This window comes from Pipistrellus hanaki (assembly GCF_964339955.1).
Source record: "Pipistrellus hanaki genome assembly, chromosome: 12".
Lineage (NCBI taxonomy): Eukaryota > Metazoa > Chordata > Mammalia > Chiroptera > Vespertilionidae > Pipistrellus > Pipistrellus hanaki.
The window spans coordinates 31,194,097-31,213,893 of NC_140514.1; the positions used below are offsets into that span (position 1 = coordinate 31,194,097).

The 19,797-nt window shown below is 40.2% G+C and overlaps 1 protein-coding gene across 2 annotated transcripts in view; it reads left to right on the forward strand.

Moving 5' to 3' along the window:
- The first annotated feature begins 2,630 nt into the window (after nucleotides 1–2,630).
- The window catches only part of REL (REL proto-oncogene, NF-kB subunit), a 39,214-nt gene continuing 22,047 nt past the window's right edge, over nucleotides 2,631–19,797 (forward strand). Inside the window, exons 1-3 of one of the 2 annotated variants that reach the window (XM_084901102.1) lie at nucleotides 2,631–3,004; nucleotides 13,373–13,515; nucleotides 15,960–16,108. In XM_084901102.1, coding sequence (XP_084757228.1) covers nucleotides 2,995–3,004; nucleotides 13,373–13,515; nucleotides 15,960–16,108 — 302 coding nt within the window. In that variant the 5' untranslated portion in view covers nucleotides 2,631–2,994. The remainder of the gene's footprint in view (nucleotides 3,005–13,372; nucleotides 13,516–15,959; nucleotides 16,109–19,797) is intronic. The other variant, XM_084901101.1, reaches the window with a different exon arrangement.

The window sequence follows — 19,797 nt, forward strand, 5'->3', positions numbered from 1 at the left end:
ATTCCACTGATATGACTCTTATCGAGGTCATTAGTGACCTTCATCTTGCCAGATCCAAGGTCATTTCTTTATTCTCATCTTTTTCAATTTCTCAGCATCATTTAACACAGCTGACCACTTCGATTCTTTTTGAAACATTCTCTGGGACACCACAGTCTATTGGTTTTCCTCCTGCTTCACTAGCAGCTCCTTCTGCTCTAACAGTCCCCTAAGACTTGACAGATCCTAGGGCTCTTCTTAATTTTTTTCCTCTGTCTGCACTTTCTTTAGGTGAAATGCTGCTGACTCCCAAATCTGTATTCCTAGCCCTGTCCTCTCCCATTAGCTTTAGTTCTGCATACTCAACTCTCTATTGGGGTCTCTAATAGGCATCTGTAATATAATATCTGATTTTCCCTCTCAAATTCTTCATCTTTTTCTTCCTTTTTTACCTGGTTGTGCAGACCAAAAATATGGGAATTTCCAGTTCCTTTTTGCCTTTCCCACATCCAATCCATTACCTACCCTGTTTCCCCAAAAATAAGACAGTGTCTTATATTAATTTTTTCTCCCAAAGTTGCGCTAGGTCTTATTTTCAGGGATGTCTTATCTTTCCATGCGCTAGGTCTTATTTTCGGAGGATGTCTTATTTTCGGGGAAACATGGTAGTACTTCTGGCTCTGCTACCACAGTATCTTATTAAATCTGACTTCTTTTCACCATCTTCTCAGAACAGTCATCGAAACACCACTTTTACTTGTCCAACATAAATAAATACTACTCCAATATTTCTTAACTGCCTTGCCTTCACCCGTGCCTGTAGTGTATGCTAACAATTTAACACGTCAGTCATAGAGAACATCTCAAAATATAATCACCAGTCAACCACACGCTTAAAAACTCTCAATAGCTTTCTGTGTAAAACTGGAATAAACTCCATGCTCCTGACCAAGTGAGATTTCTTCTTTGTCTTTACAATCTCTTTAGTGTATTACAATATGGTTTAATGCTTATCAATGGTTTCCTTCTTTTGTACTTTTCTACATTTTGTGGAAATAATATTTTGGGGTTGGTAGGAGATTCCCCCCCCCCCCCCAATACCACCCCACTCCCTTAGTTGGGTCCTCCAGTTCCCCATTCCCCCTCCTCATTTTAGACGGGGAGGACAGTGGGAAGAGCACGGAGCTTTGGAATCAAACAACCCATGGTTGGAACTGTCCGTTTCTTTTTATCAACATCCTGAAGTAGGAACTTAATTTCTCTGAACCCTGATTACCTCCTCTACAATTTGTTACAAATGAAATAAACGAGCTGACACACAGGTTCTTAGCACACGAAGGAAACAACGTTATACTAGATTCCTTCAGCACAACTATTTTCAACCTGTGTGCCCCAATGATTTTTTTAAACATGCAATACTTGACTGTTTAATCAGGGTCACTGACATATTTCTCCTTAAGTGCTTTTTAAAAAATGCTAACATCCAACACAACAATAGCCATCTAATGTTAATGAATCAGTCATACCTATTTTTTTTTTGTAAGATGGGCAAAAATACACTTTTTGGTGTGCCGCAGAATTTTAGTCATTAGTTTATGTGTCATAAAATGAAAAATATTGAAAAATCACTGCTTTTAACACACTGTTTCCATTCACCCTTTACTCCTGGGTATGTCTGTCAAATCCCAGGACAGTGTCCACCTCACTAAAGTTGAGCACACTGCGTACTCAGTGTGGTGAACCTTCAGCGTTTAAGAACCTAAGGGTATTTCTAGTATCACATGAGCTCATTCATCTAGGGGAAATGGTGAACAGCATAGACTGATGAACAAGAACAGACCCGGAGACAGGGGAGCATCGATCAGACTGTCAGACCTCAGAGGGAAGGTATGGGAGGGTGGGGGAAAGGGAAGAGATCAACCAAAGGACTTGTGTGCGTGCATATGAGCCTAACCAGTGGTCACTGACAACGCGGGTGGGTGGGGGGAGCATGCGTGGAGAGGGGTTTGGGATGGGTATGGGGGGAAGGGGATGAGGACAAGTATGATACCTTAATCAATAAAGAAATTTAAAAACTTTAATAAAAAAAAAAAAAAAAGAAGCTTTACTAGGTAAAGTACGTCAAGTTAAGCGAGCCTTCGCACTTTAGCAATAAAGAGGGAACATCAGACGGCTGGCGGCGGTCCCCGAAGCCCCTACGTGAATTACCAGTGCCTACGGACCAACAGCCGCTCCCGCACTTCCCCTCCGGGCGCACAGCGCCGCCCGCAGGCGCGGGGGCGGGATTTGCATGTGCGAAATCGGGAAGAGGGGGGGAACCACCCGGAGAAAACCCCGGGCCGGTTCCGCCCGCCCGGGCGGGAGGCCGGCCTCACTCGGCTGCGCGCCCCGCCCCCCGGGCCCGGGCGGCCGGCCCTCCCCGCGTCACCGCGCCGCCCACTCGCTCTGCGCTGCAAACCGCGCTCTTCACAGCCGCCGGGGGAGGGGGATTTCTCCGGGGCCGGCGCCTGCGCACGCCCGGGGCCGCCACTCCCGGCTCCAGGGCTCCCTGCGCTCCCGGAGACCCCGCGGGCGCACCTGCTCCCCGCAGCCCCCCGACCCGGGTCCGAGCCCCTCCCTCCCCGGGGGACGCGGGGGCCGGCCGGGGCGGGCCGGGGAGTGCGGGGCGCGCGCCCGCCGCGCGGCGGCCGGCTCCCCGCCCCCGGGAGGCGGCGGCCGCGCTACGTCAGCGGCGGGAAATCCCCGCGGCGGCGCGGCTCCCCCGGCGGCGGCGCGCGGCCGCGGCGCTTCGCCCCCTGCCTGCTGCTCCCGGACGGCGACGCGGGGCGGGCGGGCCGCGGCGCGAGGACGCAGGGGTGGGAGGTGTGAGCCGCAGCCGGCGGGGGGCGGGCCGAGGACGACGCCGGGGGTGGCCTGGGGGACGCGGGGTCCCGCCGGCAGAGCGCGGAGCGGCGGCGGGCGGGCGGACGGCGGCTGCCTTCGGTGCGGACGCGCGGCGCCGAGCGGAGCGGAGCCATGGCCTCCGGTGAGTGCGCGGCGCGGCCGCCGGGCTGGGGGCGCGGAGGAGCCGGTCCGGCCGCGGGGGGCGGGGGGTATGGGGGGGTCTTGCTGCTCAGTGTCGGGGTCTCCGTTTTGATGGTGGAGCCTCTCACTTTCCACTCACCTTCTCTGGCAGATTGTCTTGTAAAAAAAAAAAAAATGGTCCAGGGTTTGCGTGCGAAATCAAAGCCGGGCCCTGTAATCCGATGCCGGTACCAGAGCCGGAACCGTAGAAGTTCCCAGCGGGCTGGCTTTGGAAGTTAGGAGAGCAATCCTCCAAATAAAAGCGGACGGAGTTCTCGTATTGAAATTTTTTTTTAATTTTGATTTTGAAATGGGGGTTTTTATGTTTCAGACTGGAAATGAGGAACCTCAGACCTCAGGAGAGCTTTGCGAGCTGTGTGAGTGTGTGTGTGTGTGTGTTGTGTGTGTGATTGTGTGTGTGAGTGTATGATTGTGTGAGTGTATGATTGTGTGTGTGTATGGTTGTGTATGTGTGTGAGTGTATGATTGTGTGTGTGAGTGTATGATTGTGTGTGTGTGTGAGTATGGCTGTGTGTGTATGGGGGTGTGTGTGTATGTATGTATGATTGTGTGTGTGTATGGGGGTGTGTGTATGGGGGTGTGTGTGTATGATTGTGTATGTGTGTGAGTGTATGATTGTGTGTGTGAGTGTATGGTTGTGTGTGTATGATTGTGTATGTGTGTGAGTGTATGATTGTGTGTGTGTATGGGTGTGTGTATGGTTGTGTGTGTGTGAGTGTATGATTGTGTGTGTGTGTGTGTATGGTTGTGTGTGTGTGTGAGTATGGCTGTGTGTGTGTATGGCTGTGTGTGTGTATGGGTGTGTGTGTATGGTTGTGTGTGTGTGACTGTATGATTGTGTGTGTGTATGGGTGTGTGTGTATGATTGTGTGTGTGTGTGTATGGGTGTGTGTGTGTATGTATGTATGTATGATTGTGTGTGTGTGTGTTTCCTTCAGTCCCGTCCAGTTCTCCGGGTGCCCTAAGGGGTGCTGCCGCGGAGCCCGCAGCTGTGCACAGTGTGCGCCTCTCGGAGTCAGCAGTGGCGCTGGAGCCGGGCTGACCGTGGACGTGCTTTCTCGACAGAGTGGGCAGTTTTAACAGTGCCTTCTAGTTTACACGGAGTTTCATTTTGTTGTTCGTGCCTTGGTTGGGAAGAAGGGGAAAGGCTTTTAGGATCCCCACGTTTTACACAGGGTCGGGGTGAGAACCGCTCGGTGTGACCTGTGTACCTGCTCGCTTTGGGGGAGGGCGGCTGAGCGGCCCGGAGGGAGCCTGCGTTTGTGGCCGCGGCCCAGGCGGCCGTCAGCGAGGGGAAGTGGCCCACGCCGTCTGCGTTCGCGTGGGGCCTTTCCGGGTCCTGGGAGGCGCCGGGCTCCTTCCCGGCCGGGAGCCGCGGCGGGAGAGCCGGGTGGACGCGTCCCTGCGGCTGGAGGGGCTGGTGGGTGCCCGGCCCGCATCCTCCCCGCCCCGGAGACATCACCCCGCAGGAGACCGAGGGTGTCCGGCCGAGAAGAGGAAGTGGAAAGCTTAGAGGACTTTTTTTTTTTTTTAAGGGCTGAGCAGAAGCCTGTCATAGCTGCTGCTTTAGGCTGGAAAGGAAATTGAAAGGTGGTTCACATGACACTTGATTTCAGTTTGTGTGTGTGGTTTTTCAAATGAGGTTTAAAATGTTTCAACTTTCTCTTTACCCACTTCACTGACCCTCAGGCTCTCAGATAATCCTGTGAGTGGATACATCCCAAATGTGTGTGTAGATAAAAAGTGCCAAGGCGACTTGAAATATTAGCTGAATTTACTGGTGATGGGTGCTTGTAGGAAAGTAGTAGAGGGCGGCGAGCATTATAAATTTAGCCAAAAAAGGGCAGCCTGCTGGCAGTGGAACCAAGCTTTATTAATATATGGCACGAATGCAATACTTCTGATTCCTTCAAAAGAGAGAAAAATAATGAACCACATAGCGAAAGAGTATTGTAAAACCCACATAATTTAAAAATGTGATACAGTTTAAACTTGTTTAAATTATTATTAAATTGTTTTAATATTTTGTGCTGTTATGAGGACTGATTCCCTAAATTGAAGGGGACATTTTTTTAAGGAGTGGAAAGTTGTAGAAAGTTGTAAATCACAAGTTGTTTAAATTATAATTCATTTGTTTGAAAATTGCTAAGCAAATTTTTAAAAAGGAGTTTGAGTGTACTTAAGCAGTTGTAAACACTTTAGAGAGTTACTAAATTATAAATTCTCATCCTGTTTCGAAACAGTAATTTAAGCTAATCACACAAAAAAAGTTGTGCTAAATTAGTTTATCATTGTCTCGTTTAGATTCTGTTTGTAGAAAGGTAGTATTAAAACCTCAAAAGGTATTTTTATTGATTACCAAGCCTTAACCATTTCTTCTTTCCTCCCGGATGTCATATGTAAATAGGTATGTGTAGTTGAATCTGTGGTCTGTATAACGTAAAAAGTAGCATCATAATCTCATAAGCAAATTCTGTAAGTACCATGAGTAACTGGGCTTTGATATATGTATATTTTATATAAATTCTAAACTTTGTTCAGGTAAATTATCATATTATTTAGAATTTCAGTTTGTGTTCTATTAAGTTGTCTTTTTAAATTATACCTTGATTCCAGTCTTTTGACATGATTAATTAGAGTAGGCATTGTGAGAGAAAAAAAATGCTCCCATACCCATTAGGCCATCATTACTCTTGTATATTTAAATAAAAATAGCTATTTTGGGTCTGAATTTAAAGTTTCCCATTGTTCCATTGAAAAGTGTAAAATGTTCCTGTGTGTACATAGCAACTCTGTTTACTAATAAATAGTACTCTGTTTACTAATAAATAGTACTGTCTTTGGTAAAATGTTTTAAAATTTAAATAATTTAGATAATTTATTTTTATTATCAGTTTTCTTTAATATATAGTAAATTTCAAGAGAACTGTTTCTCTTGAGTAAGGGAGGGGATGTAAATATGTGGTGCAATTTAAAATTTTAATGTTAGAGCTGCAAGCTGGACTTGATAGCTAAAGCAAGTGACTTAAAAAAAAAAAAAGACTGCATAGAAATATGAAGGCTGTTTCAGAAATGTAACACATGAAAATATAGAGATAACAGTGATATAAAAGAATGAAGGTGATATATGGTAGGCACAGAGTAAAGGGAATGAGTGAAATGACTAGTGAGGAATCAGATCATGAATCATTTTGGGAACATGTGGAGTGTGTGTATTGTAGTATCTCAAATACTGTTTAAGGGACTCCGCATTCCTTTTATTCTGTCTTTTTCTCATCTGTTCTCTGCAAATGATTGGGGTTGTAGGTACACAACCTAAGTAACTGAATGAAATATACTTTTTTTTTTTAGACCAAAGGGGATTATTGTAAGCAAGATATAATGTACAGCAAAAGGAATATTGAAAAAATTGTAAATCCCAAGGATTTTTTCTTTATTAAAAGAAAGCTCTTTTTATTTTCCAAGGGTCCAAGTTTGGATGTCAGAAGTTTAAACACAATAGAGAGAAAAATATTAAATGGGACTGTATAGGGATATTTTTCATTATCTTTTTTAAACAATTTACTTTTGTTTTACCACTGTGTATATCATTCACATAACTCCCCCCCCCCAAAAAAAAAAAAATCTCCTATAAATTAGCAGGACAATGTTTGTCCATTTTTGAAAAATGATGGTTAACATTGTGTGGGATATACTTATACAAAAAGATATATTTTAAATTCATATTTAAATGAGCATCCTGTAATTTGTACTTTTAAATCTGGTGATCTTAGTCAAGACAGCTGGCCATATATTCTTCATTTAGTTAAATACCTGAAAGACCTAGGACAGATTTTAAATATTTCTCTATTTTTTCACCCTGGAAGTTTTTTGGTTTTTTTTCAATCCTTATTTTTTTACCTCCATGACAATGAAATCTCTAGCAGTAGACTCTCTGTTGTCAAAACCTTTTATTTACCTTGTATTGCATACATCAGTCAAATACTCATCTAAACATTCCCTTGCTTGGGTTATTAAGACCCAAATGAGAATCAGCCTGGTGTGTTGAAATAAACCTGGACTTTAGCCTCGGATGAACCTGAATGGGTTTGCGTTTCTACCACTCTGTGATATAACAATGGGAACAATTACTGCTGAGTCTTGTGAGGAACGAATGTGACCATGAATGCCCATGATCACATTTTTTTGTAGTGGAGCTGTTTAGGGATTCACAACTGGAGGAAACAGAGACTACTAGAGGCTCTTGGCGCTTACTATTTAAGCATCTGATGATTGTAGAATGTTGTGAAACCATAGAATCAATATTCATAGACTAGGTAGATAATATATCTAATATCCTATATAATAAAAGGCTAATATGCAAATTGTCCGCACGGGAGCTCAACCAACTGGGAGTTCGGCCACACTATGACGTGCACTGACCACCAGGGGGTGGCACAGGATGAAGGAAGGCCCCTGCTGGCAGCAGGCATGGCAGCAGGCATGGCCAGCAGCCGGAAGTCCCCAATCGGCCCTGTTCGCAGGCCAGGCCTTGAGACCCTACTGTGTACTGAGTTTTGTGCACTGGGCCTCTAGTTAATATATAAGAAAGGAATGCCCATTTGCTTTTAAAATATTTGCAATGGTTTTGTGTATATTTAAACTAGGGGAATAGAATTTGACAGTGATGTTTGGACTCAGTGTATTTTTTTCCCTTTGTCCACTTAAATGATAGTAAAGCATTCTTGGGGGGGGGGGGATAAATCTAAAATTATTTAGTAGATAAATCATGTGTCCTTTTGCCAAGTTGATTGATATAGCTTATCCTCTATTTTATTTCTTTTGCACCTTCCATGTTAGTCTTTTTCCTTCCTTATGGGAATAGGCTTAGGTTTCTTTGCCCCTTTGTTAATTGCATGCAATTCTAGCTGTTAAAGAAGTGGTAACTCTAAGTTTTGATAATAACAAGGAAGAAACAGAAAAAGTCACCCGCATTCTAGGGTCAAGAAGATCATCACCATGATTCAGTTGGGTTCCTAGGTTGAAGGAATGAAGAATAGTTATTGTTTTCTTTTTCTTCAAAGTGAGTAGAAGTGATATTTGGAAAAGTACATATTGTTAGCTCCATTTGCTCCTTTGGGTCTCTGTTATCCAGTACCCCTGTGAGGGAGATGCAGGCTGTAGTTATTATATTATTCTCAGCTGTGGTGTTGACACATTGGCATATTATAATCACTTGTGTGCTGTATTTAAGAAATGTTTTTGGTGATAGTTAAAATATTAATTTTGCAAATGATTTGCTTTTTTAACTAGATCAGAGTGATTGAAGGCTATCCTTACAGTAATGTTTCCTCCCCTCTGCTTGCATTTGGATAAGCTTTTTAGAGTGGGAGGGAGGGAAAGAGGAGTTACAAGCAGTCAGAATTCTTCTGCCTACTACTTGACCTATCACCCAGCCTATTCTTGTGTGTGAATTTTTGGATTACTTCTCCAGATAGGTGCATCAGTGTTTCCACTTCCTGATGTCCCAGGGCAATGGTTCCTAACCAGGAAAGTGTTAGAATTGCTTGGGAGGCTTTTTCGGGGACATGTCTGGGCTTTAGATGGAGCTGTGTTTCTGCTCAGCAGACCTCAGGTGGGGCCAGGGAATGTATATGTTTTGAAAGCTGCCTAGGTGATTCTGATACACAACCCCAGGATGAACTCTGTTCCACGAGTATCATTGGATCTAAATATGCACCTGCCTGTAGCAAAATGCCTATCTTCTTAACCTGAATTGCATTTAGTTGAGGTTATTTGCTGCATCCATTATTGTGAATTTATCTTCAGCTGTTTTTATGCTTATTGTTGGTGTCTCAGCTGTCGTATTTGCAAATGTCATTCATAATTTCATATAATTTTGAGCTTTAGTTTTATCTATAAAATGGGATGATAATTTCTATTCTGTTTTATGAAGAATAAAGTTAAAAATCATATGAGAAATGATTAAAGACAGTGTTTTAATTACTATGATCCATTTTTAACTTTTATTTAAGTGTAATTTTTTTTATCTTAAAAATTCATATTTTTTTTATCTTAAAAATTCACAGTTAGGTACTGTGTTTTAAAATAGAACTTTTTGCATATGTGCAGGTAAAACCATAAATGAATCTTGCAAACATTTTGGCTATATTTCAAATGTTATTCTGATCTGTATTGGCTTTTTATAATATTTCTCAAAATATAGGGGTCAATCCCAGTTTATTAATTAAAGAAAATTACAGTAATCAATTTGTTTGGAACCAATTTTAAAGACTTTTCAGTGCTTTTCAAAACTTTAGTGATTTGAGATAATATTATGAGTTGAGTACTAATTTTCATTGCAATTTCCTGATTTATATTCAAAACGGGGAATTGAGGAAGGAAGGGGTACTGACACATGATATAAATGATTTATAGCTAGAAGTTTTTTAAAAACATGAATACATATAAAGAAGTTGGAATATAAATGGATGTGAGGAGTATGAAGATGTAGACATTCTAGTACATACAAAGCACTATTTTTTTCCATGGTAGGTGGAGTCTATTGAAGAAAATCTAATTAATTATGAATGAATAAATTACACAAGCAAAAAGATCTTCATATTTTTATTCATTCATTCAACAGATATTTACTGAATATCTGTGTGCAAGACACCAATGAGTAAGACACAATTCCTGCCTTCAAGTAGCTTAAAGAAATAAAACAGGTAGCTTTCTTTCAAGTAGAAATAGTAAGTCTTCCCTGAATTATAGTTATTTGGAATAATTGCCATAAACAAAATATGGTAGTTTAGAGTAGGGGAAGATTATTTCCAACTCGAGGAATGTAGAATATTATAATAATCTCTAATTGTTGGTAAGACTTTTTACCAATAAAGAGCTTCTACAGTAGGAAGAAGAGAGTTCAAGGGTGTTTTTTTAAGTACTAGATGTTATATAACTAATATGTCACTTTTATAATTTAAAAAATCTTTTAAACGTGTTTTATTTAATTTTTAACAACTGCTTTTCTGTTCTCTTGTGTAGACTTCTTCATAAACACTTTCTAGTTTAAGGAAGTGGTGTGAGACCAATGAAACTATTTGAATGCTCATTTGGAGCTTAGCATTTTTGTTCACACTCCTCCCCCAATAGTTAGCCACTTCCCTTAATGATGTCATTCAATATCAACTTCCCACTAGACAACCTTTAAAGAAGTAGTGGGCAGGGATTTATTTGACCTTTAGTTCAACCACATAAATGATTTAAGATATCACTTTAAAAAAATTTTTTAATTTTTTAAGTTGAGTATTTTGAGTTATTGTAAGGAAAATGTATTTCACTTTAAATGTTCCTACAAGGATATATAAGCCTGTGAGATATTTGAAACTGAAATGTGAATTTGAATTACTTAAAATATACAAAAAAATATATAAGGATATGAAATTATGATATATCTGCATGCCTACATTTTTTTTTTCAGTAAAATTGAAATAAGTATTATGAACTTGACTAAGTTAAATTCTTTTTTTTTTTTTTCTGGCTCTTTGTCTTTTGAATAGATAAATAGGTAGTAGAGGCAAACACAAGAAGCCTGATCCAAACAGAATAAAATTAAAGGTGACAGTAATACTCTACTCAGTAACCTAACATAGAAACTATAAAGTCATCAGTGATTCCTTTTCTTTCTCTTTTTTTTTTATATATTAATTTTTATTGATTTCAGAGAGGGAGGGAGAGGGGGAGAGAGATAGAAAGCTGATGAGAAAGCATCATCGATTGGCTGCCTCCTGCATGCCCCCTACTGGAGATCGAGTCCACTACCCAGGCATGTGTCCTTGACCTGAATCTAACCTAGCCAGCGACCCTTCAATCCTCAGGCCGACGCTCCATCCGCGGAGCCAAACCAGCTAGGACAAGGATTCTTTTTCTTAACCCTAATGTTCAGTCAGTTTCCAAGTAGTCACTTTTATCTTTTAAATAACCCTTCTTTTCTATTATTTCTACCATATTTCAGACATTCTCTCATCATTACTCATATATGGTAACAGCCTCTAAAACTGATCTCTTTGCTTTCTCTTTTCAATCTGTTTATTGCCACCAGAATTCTTATTTGAAAATTCTAATCTGATCATGTGATTTCCCTGCATAAGACCATTCCACTGATTGACACTCAGATCGTACTCTGGCTTTTGGTTCGCTTTCTAAGCAGGTGGAAAAGCACCCCATTCCCATCAGGGCTATTTTGGTGATCCTTGAAATCTTCTCTTCCATTGAGGCTATATCTTCTATACTGGTCCACCTTTGGACAACCTGTTTCCTTTTCTTAGATTGCCTACCTGACCCCTTCTCCCTCCCTCTCCACCTTTGTGCTTCATCAACTCCTATTTTCCTTTGTGTTGTTTGCCTCACTGTTCTGTAAAATCCTTGAAAGTAGCAGTTGTGATACCATCATGGTATGACTATAAATCGTTTTAAGAAAGCACCTGAGCCCTAGCCGGCTTGGCTCAGTGGATTGAGCATCGGCCTGTGGACTGAAAGGTCCCAGGTTCAATTCCGGTCAAGGGCATTTGCCTGGGTTGCAGGCTCGATCCCCAGTAGGGGGCGTGCAGGAGGCAGCCGATCAATGATTCTCTCTCATCATTGGTGTTTCTATCTCTATCTCTCTCTCTCTCCCCCCTTCTCCCTTCCTCTCTGAAATATATATATATATATATATATATATATATATATATATATATATATATATATATATAAAGCACCTGAAATAATCGACACTATTACTAGTACTTGTTATATTTGAGACACTTGGTAAGAACTTAACACTTTGTGTCTAATCCTCACAACAACCCACTGAGGCTGAACTGTTGTAATTAGCTCCATTTTATGCAGTGGGAGATTTAAGAAAATTAATAACATTTACAAGGTTGTCATTGTTAAGATTTAGCTGGGTAGGATTCAAAGGCGTCTTCCTTTGAATCCATAATGCACTCAGACCCACTGTGTTGCCCTTTCTGAAGATTTGTTTGCATTCTAACACGGAATAAGCCTATAGTATATATGATTTTTTAAAGGGTATTTAATTTTAGTATAAAGGCTACTGAAGTAATCACACAAAAAAGGATATCTTATTGAGGCCCTTTAGAAATAACTAAAGTGATTGAGAAAGGTTTTTCACTGATGGAAGTTCTCTTCACGTGTCTGAAACAAAGACACATTGCTACGTGTTCTATTTGTAAGCACACTTGAGTGTCTTTAGTGAACTTTTGTTTCTGCAATTTGGATAAGGGGGGGCATTAAGCTATATATTTTTTAGAGAGCTTTATTGACATATACTAAATTGCACTTGGTTAAAGTATGCATTCTGGTGTTTGTTTTTTAATACTTTTTTGTTAGTATTACATATGTCCCCTTTTTTTGTTCTAGTAAGTTTTGACATATGTACAACCTTGAAATCATTGTTTCCAATTATCATAATTAGCATGCCCCTTTCACCTCACTCAAACCCCCAATCTGTGTTCTGACATTATAGATTAGTATTTTACATATTCTAGAGTTTTATATGTATAGAATCATACAGCATGTGCTCTTTAAGCCTGGCTTTACCTCATCATAATTATTTTTGAGATTCATCTGTCATGTTTATCAGTAGTTCATTCTAAAGTTGCATATTTTGAATTGTATTTGTTATAGAAATAATTATTTTCTTTTCCTTCGTGGTATCTTATACTTTAGATGAGGCTGATTGAAGATTATGTTCAGCCTGAAGCTCCTTCTGGAACTTGTTTTGATAGACTCTGTAAAAAGTCCATTGACTGCAAGCATTTTAGATGCATTTACACTTCCAATGAGTAGTTTGTTAGTTCACTGTTAAGAGTCTGAGGTAAAAATCAAGCTGTTAAACTCACTTTTGGAATATAACATTGTACTTCTGGAGATTTTCTTCTTGACTCTTCTGGGGGGAACTTGGGAGAAAGAAACCCTTCTGCTTGGTCTCATGTGAGAAGTGGGTATCCCCAAAGTGGCTGTCTCAGAACTTCACGTTGGCCTTAGCTCTACATATTAAGCGATAAAGTGCTAACCAATCAATATGATTTGAATGACGTGTGTTAACTCTATTTAGGGCTCAATTTGAGTGGGAGAGAAAGGTGTCTTTGCCACCCAATCTTAGATAATTACATTGTAACCTTGTTATTTAATTTGGGAGGGAAAATATTTTAGTCTGCTGTTTTAAAAAAAAAAATGAAATGGTTAATAGTCATTATTATTGCTATTTGAATCTTACGCTCCCCCCTCCTTTTTTTTTTTTTTTTTTTTTTTTAAATTTCAGGTGGGTATAACCCATTTATACAGATCATTGAACAACCCCGGCAGCGGGGAATGCGTTTTCGATACAAATGTGAAGGGCGATCAGCAGGCAGCATCCCAGGGGAGCACAGCACAGACAACAACCGAACATACCCGTCTATCCAGGTAACAGACCATTCTCCTGTGTTGGTGTCTCACTCTTCGTTGCTTCATATTTTAGCTACAGCAATTGCATTAAAGACCCAGTTTCTTTCTTTCTTTCTTTTTATAAAGAATTCTTTTTAATATATAGTTTATTGATTTTTTTACAGAGAGGAAGAGAGAGAGATAGAGTTAGAAACATTGAAGAGAGAGAGTCATCTATCAGCTAGCTCTTGCACACCCCCCACTGGGGATATGCCCGCAACCAAGGTACATGCCCTTGACCGGAATTGAACCCGGGACTCTTCAGTCCGCAGGCTGACGCTCTATCCACTGAGCCAAACTGGTTTCGGCAAAGGCCCAGTTTCTTTACAGTCATTTCCATGGGCTTTTCTTCTTCTTTTTAACTAGAGGCCCGGTGCACGAAATTGTGAACGTGTAGGGTGGTTAGGCCTGGCCAGCGATCAGGACTGATCTGTGGGGTGACTGGTGGGGCGATTGTTGGCCCCGCCCCTGCCGCCAGTCACTTCCCTTTGCTGCCTCCCTCTCTGGGGCCATTGGCCTGGCCCGGGAACTTTTCTGCATTGAGCATCTGCCCCCTGGTGGTCAGTACCAGTCATCCTGCCATTTATTCATTCTATTTGCATATTAGGCTTTCATTATATAGGATTGATTTGTACTAAATAGCGATCTAGGGTCATTTCTTAGCTATCGAATGGATTCTTCATCCCTGCTGATAGTTACGTTTGTGTGTCCATCTAAATAGAGTGATTCACAGTGCTTAGAGTACATTGGTGACTTTGAGGTGATGATTCCTTTCATGAAACACGGAGCTAATGAGGAAAAAGCATTCTCTCCTTCCAGCAGTGAGCAAAATCATTCTGTAGATTAAAGACAGGGGTTTGGGAACCCAGTCAGAATTCTCTCTACAATCATTTGGCTAAACTGGGTTCTGTGGGAAAGGAGAATGGACATTTTCGCCTCCTTTTTCCTCGCCTTTATTGCCTGCCCCTGATACTCTGGGTTTCACTGACTGATTTGAAATATAGTCATTTTCTAAATAGTTCTTTATGATAGCATAAGTTTTAAAAGTACTTTTTGATCCAAAATGATTTTTATAGTATTCTCTACTTATAAAATATACTATATTTCATTTTATTTTAAATGAGTTTTTAGCCTTTAAATGCCAATTAAAAGCTTGAACAGCAGAGTGGATTTTGAAAAGTGTTAGTCTTTCTTCAACAGATGTTAATTCCCTGTTTCATAACTACATTATTTACAAAGATTATTCTATTAAACTTAAGGGGAAGGCTAAGTTATAGAATAAAGCAATGGCAAAATTATTGAATTCTAAGATCCTAATATTTGTCACTTTTTGGGCAGCAATATGGATTTGAGTTATTTAAATCCTTTTGTTTAAATGTTAAAATGAGAGAAATGCTACTGAAAGGTAGAATTCCTTAATTCAGCTTATTCTATACATTCTCGAAAATATTTCTAAGATCCAGTAGGTTCTGAACCCTTTCACATCTTGAGTTTTACATCAGCCTATATTACAATTGTAAGTGGTTACTGTCTCTTTTATTCAGAAAGTCAATAAATACTGGTTGCTTTTCAAATTAAGTTTAAATTCAGGATTATAGATTTTAGTGTCCTCTTACCTATAAAGCTACCCATCATTACAGAACTGCTTTGCTCCTTTGTCATAAGCTGGTTTTGATATTCCCTGCTTTGTGCTTGCAAACTTCTTAGTTTCCAAATTAAACATTCTCTTCCTCCCCATGCTCAGAAAATCTTCTTTCCATGTTTAACTCCCCTCTTTATTCTCAATGTCAAAAATTCTCAAATTTTACTGTGTGAAAACAATTTTGTGAAACTCAACTTGATTTTTGCAGGCCGGCAGGGGAGGACAGTTAGGGGCAATCTGGATGGCAGGGAGTAGTTAGGCGTCGATCAAGCTGGCAGGGGAGTGGTTAGGGGATGATCAGGCTGGCAGGGGAGTGGTTAGGGGATGATCAGGCTGGCAGGCAGAAGCAGTTAGGGGCAGGCAGGCAGGCAGGCAGGTGAGTGGTTGGGAACCAGCAATCCTGGATCCCAGTGGGGTTGGGCCTAAACAGGCAGTCGGAGATCCCTCTAGAGGTCCCAGATTGGAGAGGATGCAGGCTGGGCTGAGGGATACACACCCCCATGCACGAATTTCGTGCACCAGGCCTCTAGTTTTGGTATAATTTTACTTCTTTTTAAAAGGAAAATAAGCAAAATCAGATGATATGGCCAATTGAAATTAATATGCCATGGAACTGAGAGGTAAATTCTTCCTTACTGGTATTTTTGGCAAGTTTCATCTAAACTGCTGTTGCCAGCCAACTAGATACATTATTAGCTACATTATATAAATTGAACCCTCATTTAGTAGAATAGTTCCGCATGAGGAATATTTATGGATCATTTATTTCCCTCTTTTTCAGATTATGAACTGTTATGGAAAAGGAAAAGTGAGAATTACATTAGTCACAAAGAATGACCCATATAAACCTCATCCTCATGATTTAGTAGGAAAAGACTGCAGAGATGGCTACTATGAAGCAGAATTTGGACAAGAACGCAGGCCTTTATTGTAAGTATACAATCACAGACATCTTCAGGAATCAGGCAAGCCTGGGATGTTCTGTCTCCCATCTGTGTACATCTGATATTTTTTAGCAGAATAAACTAATTCCTCATTCTACTTCTATTTACTATAGTGTACATTTACATTTTCTTACCATTTACGTTAGAAGTATACTGTTAGCCCTAGCTGGTTTGGCTCAGTGGATAGAGTGTTGACCCGTGGACTGAAGGGTCCCTGGTTCTATTCCAGTCAAGAGCACATACCTGGGTTGCAGGCTCGATCCCCAGTAGGGGATATGTAGGAGGCAGCCAATCAGTGATTCTCTCTCATCATTGATATTTCTCTTTCCCTTCCTCTCTGAAATCAATAAAAATATATATATTTTTTAAAAATTATGTATCACTGTGCTGCCAGAAGAAAGGTCCATTTATTCTGTTAGTGAGAGAGGAAATTAATAAAACCTTTCTGGTAGGCAATTTAACAACTATATAGCAAAAGTCTGAAAAAAAAAAATGAATGTCTCTTGAACTAGCAATTCTACTAGGAACTTATCCTCAGGAAACAATTAAACATGCTTAGACACTTAGCTATGGTGATGTTCATTGCAGCTCTGTTAGTAATGGCAAAAGTTGGAAGCAATCCAAATAATAAACAAAGGAGGATTAGTTAAATAAACTGGTACATCCATGCAATGTACTTCTACATAACCTTAAAAATAACATTGAAATATGTCTTTGTATAGAAAGATATTCACAATATGTTAGGTAAATAGGTTTAAAACAATATGTGAAAAATATTTTTATTTAAAGTAAATGTGTATGTACCCGTGGTAGTATATACACTAAGGTATTAATAGTAGTTGTTTCTAGGTGGGTAAATTGTGAGGTTTCATGCTTTTCTTTTAATTTTTTACATTATAATTCATTTTTTTATAATGAACATGCATTGTGTTTGGGGGGGGGGGAATGAAACTAACAGGAAAAAATTAGTAGCTTCCTTATATCTTAGTAGTAACTATTTTAAAAACATATTTTAATAGTAGCCATTTAGAAAATATACTTTAAAATAGTTTTCGTGCAATAAGAACACAAAACATGAAATGTCTAGTAATATAAACTTGGCAAGAAATATTTTCTATTTCTATTATTTTGACCTCCCAACAGCATTGTGCACTGTAGATCACTCCTTCCTAAGCATTCTGATTCCTTAATTTCTGTGAGAACAAACTCTCCTGTTTTCCTACTTTTCTGGCTATTCCTTCTCAATTTTATAGGCAGTTAAGTTTGTGGACTGCCTTAATTACCCAGTAATTCCCAATAGTGCCCTGTATGGCTGTTCTGCCTTTCCCCTTAATACAGGATCCCATTAAGGATCACACATTATATTTAATTGTCATGCTTATTAAGTCACCTTTAATTTAGAGCAGTTACCAGCCTTTTTTTCATCTTTCATGATGTTAACATTTTTGAAACATCTAGGCTGTTTTGAAGATTGTTGTTCCATATGGATTAGTCTGAAACCCAAGATTATATCCATGTTCCCATGAATAGCATGGATAATATTTTCATGTTAATAGGAAACATTTTAGATAAGGAATCTACAGAGGTGATGCTATATTCTTCTCAAAAATCTCTCTTCAGGAGGTGTGATATTAGTTTTCCCCACTTGTGATATTAATTGGTATTCTACAGTAGAGAAAAACTTTCCCTTTTTACCCTTCCCCATATAAAAAAAAAATTAACACTATGGGACCCATGGATTTTTATTTTCAGTAGACAGACATTATTTTGGTTTTCAAACTGACCCAATTTTGACTAATTCAAGCCCCTTCAGACTGTTTTCACTGTCCCCTGGCCATGGCGCCATCTTTCTTCGAGCACTTCTTTACTTCCTGACACAACCAAGGGTTCAAGACCTAGTTACCTCTCCTTTTGCCACTGTCCTGAAATCAGCTCTCTTTCCTAAGGAGCCCTCGTTTTTTTCAATGGGGAATGTACTTTAGTCTGATTGTCTTTTTGACACAATATTCTCTTAAACACCTCAAAAGAACCTCAAATAGAATACGCCCCACACCATGCTCTTATATAATCATACCTCTTTCCTCTCAAAATCGGTCTCCTAATGTACCTTATCTAAGTCAGCGGTCGCCATTTGGTGGCCTGTGGATCACTGGTGGTCCGTGAGGTCCAAAAGGTTGGAAACCACTGATGTAAGTGGTGGCTATAAAAGCCCCAGACATAGTTGTCATCCTTGACACCTCTCACCCAGGCGCACATGTTGAATTCACTGATGGGCACTTCCTAAGGAGTTCCTGACTCTGTCTCTCCACTGGTTTCAGTGACCTCCCCTCACTTCCACACTACCTTTGCTGGGGTCTAAATGTGGGCTGCAAAGAATAGCCTTCTGGCTGCTCTTCTCCCATCAACTCTCTCTTTTTTTTTTTACCCCCCCCCCCACCTGAGTGCATGAATTTCATGCACCAGGCCTCTCCCATCAACTCTTTTTGTGTCCTTCACTTTAGCCAAAGTGATCTTTAAAAAAAATTTTTTTTAATAAATAAATTTATGTATTCAGCGTGATCTTTTGAAAGACAAACCTGATGGTCACATCTCTGCTTAAAACATGTTAATGGCTTTATGTGACTCTTGGAATGAGGACAACATTCCTCATAGAGCCCTCGGGACCTGCTTGTATGTCCAGCCTTCTGTTCTGCTGTGTTCTCCTTGACCTCCGTGCTCCAGTCACAAGGCCTTCCTTTAGTTTCCGGGGCTCACGGTGTTCTTCTGTGGGCTCCTTTGCGTGTTCTTTTCCTTCTGCCTGGAGCCTCTTGACTCTCCTTTTCCCCTAGCTCATTTCTGTTCATAGTAAGTATCACTTCTTACTAGAAGCCTGTCTGCTTCCCTGAGTTGACCAATGCTTTCCCATCATAGGGCAGTCATGGCATCAGGCATATCTCCGTTATAAAAATGGTCATGGTTTCAGTTTAGCGTTTTTGTGTGTGTGTTTACTTAATGTCTGTCTGCTTCACTACACTAAAGGTCAGCAAATTTCTCTTGTAAAGAGCCAGATAGTAAATACTGAACACTTTGCAGGCCATATAGTCTCTGTGGCAACTTCTCAGCTCTGCTGGTGCAGCATGAAAGCACCCCATAGACAGTACATTAGCAAATCTGTTGAGTTGTGCTCCAATAAAATTTTGCTTGAAAAAGCAGGCAGTGGGCCAGATTTGAATCATGGACTGGAGTTGGCCACCCCATGCACTAGACTGAGCTTCGTGAGGGGAAGGATTCTATAGCCCCATTTTCCCCAGAGTTTTTGGTACATGATAAGAACCCCAAAATTTACTGAGTGACTGTGAAGGAATGAATGTATGAGTCAGGTAATCTCTATGATCCTTGGTTTCCTCGTGTCAGAATTTCTGGAATCTCTACCACTTCTAATCTGTGACTAGCAGTCAAATATGATTCAGATGAAACTAAATCAAGTCGTGTAAAAATATATTAAAGTGGAGGATTCTTTACAATCTTTTGTCAAAGGAAAAGGAACCAAGCTAAGAATCTTTCAAAGAAGCAGAATACTTTTGAGGAAGAGGATTGTGGTTTCAGGGTTTCAAGAAAGGATTATGAATTCAAGGCTCTTTTTTTTTTTTTTTTTTTAGTTATTGGAGGCAGAGGGAAGAAATGTCAAGGACAGTT